This window comes from Lolium rigidum, chromosome 4 (assembly GCF_022539505.1).
Source record: "Lolium rigidum isolate FL_2022 chromosome 4, APGP_CSIRO_Lrig_0.1, whole genome shotgun sequence".
Lineage (NCBI taxonomy): Eukaryota > Viridiplantae > Streptophyta > Magnoliopsida > Poales > Poaceae > Lolium > Lolium rigidum.
Window position 1 is genome coordinate 165,503,516 of NC_061511.1, and position 9,265 is coordinate 165,512,780.

Consider the following 9,265-nt stretch of genomic DNA (forward strand, 5'->3'; position numbering starts at 1 on the left):
TGGCCGTGCATCTGCTTTGTTCCTTAGCTCTAAAGTCGATGTCCGTGCATCGGTGCGTATATCATGAGAATTTTTTTTTACGAGCCGATTTTTCTATCGGCCCCCAATGTTTCACTTGCACATGTATCGCACATGTTCATCGATTAGGTGCCCCCGAGCCGATTCCGCCGAGTAGCTCGCCGATATCGGCTCTGTGGTTAGCCAAGGCACTATATGCGAACGTCGGCTCGGTTAGGACCAGTGTTGACTTCTTCCAGCTCATTAGCCGACGTAAACCCATTGCCCATTAGATCGACGTTGAACCTAGGCAGAATGCAAGGCGCAGATAATTTTGGCCGATTGCTGGAATCGGCCTCCATGTTGATTGAATTGCTCAATGAAGGTTTTGCAATGTTCCTCCATAGATTCTTGGGGCCGATCACTTGGATCGGCATCGCCACGTTTGTCCATAGATGTTGCTCTTGTTACACGGTCAGGCCGGTGGATAAAACCAGCCTAACCCCGTCCTTTGTCACGTCGATGCGCTCGCGATCGTCCAAATTTATGCTCGAGAGTGGCTCTTGGCCCGATGTCTCCCAAACGTTCATGCCGGCCGTTGAAATCTCGGCTGAATCATCTGCGTGGACGACTTCTACTTCATCTCCATCCCGTTGTATTAGGCATTGGTGCATCATGGATGGAATGCAACGATTGGCGTGGATCCAATCTCTCCCTAGTAGGACAGCATAGGTGCTCTTGCTTGTCGACAATAAAGAACGTCGTAGGGACGGTTTTCCTTCCTACGGTCGGATCCACGTTCGAGAACACCTTGTGCGTCGGATGCTTGGCCGTTGAAATCGCTCGGCGTCACGTTGGTTTTGATCGGATCCGAGCTAGAGCGTCCCAACCGACGTAGCATGGAGTATGGCATAATGTTGATCGCCGCTCCGGTGTCCACCGAGCATCTTGTTGACGAGGCTGCCCATTGATGTAGCCTCGCAAGTACGGGGCCTTCGGATGTGCGTAGCTTCTTTCTCGTGGCTTCTCAAAGATAACCGGCCGTGGGCCGCGATCAAGTTGTGCCACGAGTGCTTCGTCTAATCCTGGAGCACTAAACTCCGTCGGCGGGATGAACACCATGTTTGTGCCAGCCGATGTTTCATCATCGGCTTTCTTTTGTCTTGGGCGCCACTCTTTCCTTTGTGGCCGACCTTCTTCGTCCAAGGTTCGCTGAATTTTAGCGGCCGGATCGAGCCGCGCCTTCCCCAACGTGTGCGGGTATAACCTTTCGGCTTCCTCCAAACCACGTAGTCGCTGAACCCTACGCTTTTGGGAACGGCTGAGTCCATCAGGGCACCACCTTGGCCGATGATACTTATCTTCTTCTTCATCATCGTCCTCTAGTTCCTCGAGATCTTCTACCCAAGAGGGCTCAGCGTGCTTGTTCCGAGGCGGGAGAGGCCCTAGACGTTTGAACACAGACACGTTAGCTGCATCCTTCTTCTTTTGTCTACATTCTGGACAATTGCCGATTGTAGGCAATCGGCTCATTCCTGAATCCCAGCGGTGTCGAAGAAGGGGCGGTCCCCAGTGCCTATCCACGTCGTCTTGCTCTCTCGACTTTTCCTTGGCGTGGCGCTCATATCTCTCCTCGTCGCGATCATGCCGACGATGTCTCCTGGCGTCCCTAGCCAGACGATCTCTTTCATCATCATCGTTGTATCGTCGGCGTTGGTCATGTCGACTCACGTACTTGTTGAGGAGGTGATCAGAGAGAGGTCGCTGATATCTCACGTTCCTCACTTCTCCCTCTGTGATGTAGCGCTTGCCATCGTGACGGAGCCGATCGCGTGGAACGGCTTCCTCTGTGTCCTTGCTATGAGAGCAGCTCGCCCTCGTCTCCGTCCTTACCGAGTGGTGCCCGGGTCCTACCATGTTGATATTGAACGAGAATCCTGGGCTGGCACCCTCCGGGGTAAGTGCACTCCACCATGTTAACGGCGGGGAAGGGGTGTGTGTCGACCTTCATGGCGTGCGGCTGAAAATTAGACGCCCTTGTTCTATCGCCATTTGGACCTCGCCGACGCCACACCCTGCGGTCGTTGGTGGCATGGGTGAACGTGTTATGCCACTTGCGGTATGGCTTTCCGTTCAACTCCTGAGCCGTGGGGATCTTGTGGCCTTCGGGTACCTTTAGTCGCTTCTCCTTAAGTAAGAGATCGAAAATTTGCTCAGCCTTGGTGACATCGAAGTCAAACCCTCTTGGAGGACCTTGTGGCTTAACCCACTTACAGGACACGGGGCTTGCCCCCCGAGTCCATTCAGCCACTGCTACCTCTTGATCTCCCGCGGAACCTTCATCTTCATCTGCCTCAACCAGGACCACCGCACGTTTGAATTTATCCTGGTATACATCCGGGTGGCGCTTGTTCATATGCTTGAGAGCTTCGCACCATGTGCGCCGGTGAAGGGTAGTCTGCTTGGGAGGCCACGTCCTTGATCGGTGATGCGAGACCCACCACCGCCAACTCGGCGCTTCTTTTTCGGTCACACGAGCCGAATAGCATCGGTTCCTAACGGTCCTGAAGCGCTGGATGTATTCCAAAGCTGTTTCTCCGCGCTACGTCGTACTTGTGCTAGATCGGCAATGCCAGCCTCGGAAGCCTCCGAGTGATACTCGCATGTGGAACTGCTCCTCCAAGCTGCTTCCAAGTCCGGATTGAATACGGTGGCGGCGATGTGTACCACCCGAAAGCCGATCTCGTGAGGGATCGTGCGAAGAACCTCACACGCAGCTCATCTAATGCTGAGATCGTGCCCGAGCTGCGCCAAATATCGGCTCACATGCTCGATGGAAGCTGGAACCATCGATCCATTAAACTTGGAGAAATCGGGGAGCCGATATTTGGGTGGTAACGGGATCAACTCGTACTCATTGGGGTACGGCTTGGAATAGCCGATTGTCCTCCTTTTCGGCACCATGCCGAACTGGTCTTTTAAGATGGTACTAATCTGATCCGCGGTGTTGGCTGTAGGAATCGAACTCTAAAGATTCGCCGGAGTGGCATACTTAGCCAGCCATGCTTGCTTTTCCAGCTACGCGAGCCAAGCTGCAGGAGGCTGGGCTGCGGAGGTTTGTCGGAGTGGCATACTTAGCTAGCCACGTCCGCTTCTCAAGGTCCTGTTCCCGAAGTTCCTCCCTGCTTGTTCCGAAATCCTGCTGTTGCGGCCTGGTTCGTGAGTGCCCGATTCTTGCGGTCGGCACGTATGTGCACGTGTATCCGTGAGGGATCTCCTTAGGCGCCTCATGCAAGAATTGGTAGTCACTAGGGTCACCACCGATCTTGTAGACGACGTATGTTCGGTGAGTTCGGCACCTACTGGTGCTACCAACGCGAATGGCAGCGGTGGACGGGACCGGAGTGGCATCTCTCCTTGGTGAGTCCCCGAGCTGGTCCCGACTTAGAGTACGATGCTTCATGATTTCTCGGATCACGCGAAGAGCGACACGCTCCAAAGTGTTTACCGAGGCTCTCGGGAATGGCGGTGTAGCGAATGAGCTACCATGAAGTTAATCTCCCGACGCAGACGACCTGGTGCGTTCTTCGGACGGGGCGGACAGGTCCACTCCACCGAGCGCGCCTTCAGGTGAGAACCCTTTCCACCGATGCAATGTGAGCGGGTTACGTGAAAAGAGCCGATGAGATCGGCTTCGAGGATCGCTTTGACCTCGTCATGCTTCTTCTTGAGCTCCTCGGTCGGATCCTCGTACGTGGTCGGAGTGCCTTCCACCATCTCGGATGTAGATGGCGATGCGGTTGATGTCGAAGATGGTCCCACCGGGCGTGCGAGAATGTGTTGCGGTCGAGAAACCCACCGGCGAGCGGCCGACGGGCAACACCGTAGAGCGGGAGGCTCCCGGGACTGCGGCCGGCCCTGGTCCCTCCGAGCGACGGCCCGCAAAGAGTCGGCACGCACGTCCGATGCTGATGCAAGGGCATGCCACTGACCTATACCCGGTCGGGAAGGTGTTGGATGTGCCTCGCTTAGTTTCCCGCATGGCATACACGTAAACATTAAATACGAGCCTCGATCGGCTCTCAGGTTGTCCTGTGAATCGGCTCAAGGAGCCGATCCACTCATGATCCGTACGAGGTGTACGATCAGATGGTGGTCCTAGCTTGATCAAAATAAAGCTAAAACGACCTACTACGATTTAGGGTTTTCACCGCATAATCGGAACATCCTACTCGTGATTGAGTCTGGCGGCCACGCACGGTGATCGTAAACCGACCCTAGACAAGGCCTAAAAACCAACACGAAGTTGATCCTCGGAACATCCTGTCTAGGGCTAGCAAACTACACCCTACGCGCCCTTGGATCCTTCAACCCGTTTGTAAGGCCTAACCATGCGAGATATTAAACTAATCCTTGAAGAACAAGGAGCAATCATAACGGATCGGATCTACTAAATAATGATCAAGCGGGGTGCCGCCCTTACACCTAAGATAGGTGTAAGGACGGCTAGACGTCTAAGGGTTGCACGACCGACGAGGATATGATACGATGAACAATGCTAACCCTAACACATCTATGATAACTACGTTGCTCGCCATCAAAAAGGCTTCGGCACGAGCAACGCATGAATCAACGAATAAACGTGTCTGCTGCCTAGATCGCAAGATGCGATCTAGGCGACATGATGCTACCCGGAAGAAACCCTCGAGACAAGGGAGTTGGCGATGCGCCTAGATTGGTTTGTGGTGAACGTGATTGTTGTTTATTTCATAAACCCTAGATACATATTTATAGTCCGTAGACTTTCTAACGTGGGAATAATTCCAACCGGGCACGAGCCCAAACTCTATCTAACCGACACGTATCCTACTATATTACAGATACACGGGCAAACTAGCCCAAACTTTGTATACAAGGCCGATTCATGTATTTCTTCCATGTATATTCTTCAAGCCCATCTCCAATCGCGGCCCACCTCTGATCCGGTCAAATTCTGGTGATAACAAATACACCATTCATGGACAACCATCCACCTTAGTACAATATAGTTCGGCTACCTTGTGGACTACATCATCCACTCCAGTCTCATGTAGAGACATGGCCCCATTGAAGAGACTCACATTCATTGTTTACCTCCCCATAAAATTTGAACTTGATCGTATCGTTAAGGCAGGTAGACTACCTTGTGGACTACACCATCCATTTTTCGTATTTTCCCCATGGTGATATCCCTCACGAGGCAGTCCCTGAGTCGTGACACGCTTGAACTACAATGGAGCCTCACCTAGACGAGCATTTGGACCTAACCATTATTCTCAGACACGACGTTGACTGAACGTGCAAACATGTACGCACTTTACTCCTTGATTCATATACCTTCTTGATTGATGATCTTGATGAGACCCCCAAAACCACACCTTAACATTGTCGCTCCGATCAATGATTGTCCACCTCCACTGCCTTCCAACGACAGCTTTCTGTCCCTCCATGTCGCTCCGCCAAACGACGATCACCTGCCTCGAGGTGCTAATAGGGGCCGCATCATCGAGGCAAGCGTAGCTTGGAGTCCTCAACTTTACTATGATACCAATTGTTCATACTCGAATAGGAATCAATCACATATGAACAGACGAACATGAAAAAACTTATGGCAAAGCATTTGTGTGTGACGTACCCTCTATTTTTTTCTCTCTTTTACTCGGTACGTTAAAGCAACACATACTATATAGGACCAAACGTGTACCCTAGCTAACCTACTCGAAGAGAGGCTCCTTGTATGACACGGACTTGACTACTTGCTAAACAGCGTATGAAGATCACGAACAGAAACCTACTTATGTCGAATGGTGTTTGTCTCCCCCTCTAGTTTTTTCCCTTGATACGTTACAAGCAAGACATACTATATAGGACCAAACTTGTACCCTGGCTAGCCAACTCTAACAGAGGCTCCTTGTTTTTTTTCGAAATGGGGGAAATATCGCCCCGGCTTCTGCATTTAAAAGATGCACACGGTTCTTTTATTAGATTATTCACAAACCTTACAAGAACAATACAAAAGATCAACCTCGAAGCCACCTCACTAGACCTACAGTGGGATGAAGTGGGTGACAATACATCAACTCACATCATCCAAAAAACCAAATACCTCATTGTATGACACGGACTTGACTACTAGCTAAAGATCAAATTAGGGTGATGTATTAACTAGCATAATCTCAATCACAGTGCATATCTAAGGTAGACACATAGACAAACTAAACAACCTAGCTAGCTACTCCACTAATCAAGATTACTGCTAAAACGTTTTTCATGTGTACATATGATTGTACACCATTTATTTATCCTGCTTAACTTGTTTTGAAGTTATTATGTTTCTTTTTCTTCATTGCCCGAAATGTTGGTAAACATAAGTTACCATAATGGTTGGTCGAGAACTACCATGCATATGTTCAGTATAGCAACACTAACCTACATGTTGTCCTAGCCCCCAAGACCACAACCACTCAAAAATTGTACCGTTGAACCTATAAAGCCAACTAAACCAGATTATATCATGCAGTACCACAAGCCGAAAACCCCAATGATGAACAAATGCACCTGAAAACAAAACCGTGGGGACAAGAGCAGGGGGCGCCAAGCATATATAGAAGAAGCACCCTCCCACGGTTTTCTAATTAGTTTTTTTTTCCAGTAAACAAATCCCGCTTCCTCCATCATATAACCCCTCACTGCAGATACGAACAGACGCACACCAGGAGGGGCAGCTCAGCTCGGCTAGGAGCAAAACCATACTCCTCCTCGTCGTGCTGTGCACCCACTGCACGCACTGCAGCCATGGTGCCTGCTCGGGAGCTACAAGAGACCTCCTCGTCGTCGTCGTGGACGTCGTCCTACACGACCAGCTCCACGTCCATGTCATGCTCGTCCACCGTCACGGACTCGTCGTCCTGCCCTTCCTCGCCGGCGAGAGCCGTCAATGCCGCGGCGCCGGCGCCGCGCAAGCGGCAGCTGGAGGAGGAGGAGGAGGAGAGGGAGGAGGAGATGGAGACGGAGGAGGGGAAGACTACAACGACGAAGAAGCAGAAGCAGAGGAAGCGGAGCAGCGACGGGAAGCACCCGGTGTACCGCGGCGTGCGGATGCGGGCGTGGGGCAAGTGGGTGTCGGAGATCCGCGAGCCGCGCAAGAAGTCGCGCATCTGGCTGGGCACGTTCCCCACCGCCGAGATGGCTGCCCGCGCGCACGACGTCGCCGCGCTCGCCATCAAGGGCGCCCGCGCCGCGCACCTCAACTTCCCGGAGCTCGCGGACGTGCTCCCGCGCGCCGCGTCGCCGGCGCCCAAGGACGTGCAGGCCGCCGCCGCATTGGCCGCCGCGTTCACGGCCTCGCCGTCATCGTCTACTGAGGAGGAGGGCACCGTCCAAGAAGAGAAGAACGACGCCGGCGCCGCCGCTGAGCCGGAGTCTGCTGCTGCCACGCCAACGAGCGGGGATGAGGCGAAGGCGGAGGCGGAGCTGCAGCTGTTCGACCTGCCGGACCTGCTCCTCGACATCCGGGATGGGTTCGGGTTCTCGGCCACCATGTGGATTCCGCTCCCCGACGTGGAGGAGGTCAATGCGGAGCTCCGGCTCGAGGAGCCACTCCTTTGGGAGTAGCAGATGCTTGCGAAGACCAGTCAATCAAAAATATACTAGTATAGGGTACTTAATCGCTAGTTCAATTTCTTCTTTGCTTTTTTTCTTTTCTTTTTCACTAGTTCGCCTCTGTTTTTTTACTTTCTTGGCCTAATAAGGGAGTAATATACATAGTAGTATACGCGAAAGAAAATGCGACTACTCTATGTACTGCAGGAGTACTACATGTTACCTGTGGGTTAATTATTACATAGTGATGTGTGAATTCTAATGGTTGACCTTTGCTAGATTTTAGGTTGATGTACCGTATTCGTTATGCTCCGAGTACTCTATGTACTGCACTGGGTATCCCCAGAGAAAATATCTTACTCTACTAGTCTCATACAATGGGAATTGAGATGATAAACCGAGGCCACTGATGCTGACTTCCATAACTTAATCTATTCCATCCCCTGCTTGTTTAGTTATTAGCAACTGCTGTCAATCAGAAGATGTACTCTTTACTACCATCAGCTCCTTCAGTTAACGTTGTAAATCCGTGTCTAGCCAGATACTTTTGGTTTCGCTAATGAAATCAGTATAAACCCACAGAAAAAGGTTTAGTAGATATGAGATCGTTTGGCTGGTGTTGGTCTCCTCCACCTCCATGATCGATCAGGCAAGCAAGCCAGCAAGCAGTGTGCAGAGGAGACAAAAGACGGCACTCCTCATGTGGCTCCAGTGCGGCATCTCATCTTCTTCCTCACCTTCTTCTTCCCCTGCTTTTTCCACCCTTTTGGCACCAGCTGCTTTGGAAAGCCCCCCGATCAAGAGGGAATGAGATTCTTCTTCTACAGCGAGACTGAGCTTATTTTAAGCAGGTCCATCATGTCCAGTGCGAAAGCTAATGCTCCCACTTACCAAGCATGTGGTCTGACCCTGCATATGCATATGCATGCTCTGATGCCCTTTCGCCGCAGCGAGACACTGCCTCTCCGAACAAGGCAACCGTGTCATCTCCGAGGCGAGAGATCACAGCCGCCTTAATTGCATCTCCCTAGCTACTACTACTAGGCTTCGAATTGGAAGGCCGGCCATGGTGGAGTGTGACTCGGCGAAGGTTGCTGCCACGTAGGCAACAGGACAGCCGGATGATGGCCGCTGTGGCAGCGATTGAACGAACGATCGCTGATCTGGAGTTCACTGGGCTCTGGTACTTTTTCTTTTTTTTTAAGAAGGCAAAATGTTTGCTACTTTCTCTGGTTGGATTTAATTGACGTGGATTAGGGTATGTACAATGGTAGAGAAGGCACGCATTTCCTTATACCGCCACATCATATAGAGATGACAATAGATATAAGTCATACAATATGTTATCTCTTATAGCATTTCCTATAAATTAATGGTAATCAATGCGTTATCTCCGGCAAAGACACCAAGCCTTTGGCTCGTTCATAACTCTAGCGATGAGCATGTTAGCATTACAAGATGCGTGCCAGAAGGCTCTATCGTTTCACTCCTTCCAAATTTTCCAAGAGATGAGCGCGCTAAAGAGGCCACCGCCTTCCTCTCCTTCCCTCTTCTTTTAGATAGAGTTAGTTTGGCCCACCGATTATTGACGGAGGTTTCATTTACCTGAAGTTCGTGTTATGGATGC

General features: G+C 51.2%; 1 protein-coding gene across 1 annotated transcript; it reads left to right on the forward strand.

Moving 5' to 3' along the window:
• Positions 1-6,760: 6,760 nt before the first annotated feature.
• LOC124650215 (ethylene-responsive transcription factor ERF039-like) lies at positions 6,761-7,911 on the forward strand. Its single transcript, XM_047189773.1, has one exon. It carries the CDS (start codon positions 6,832-6,834, stop codon positions 7,648-7,650), a length of 819 nt encoding a protein of 272 aa, XP_047045729.1. The 5' UTR covers positions 6,761-6,831; the 3' UTR covers positions 7,651-7,911.
• The last annotated feature ends 1,354 nt before the right edge of the window (positions 7,912-9,265 follow it).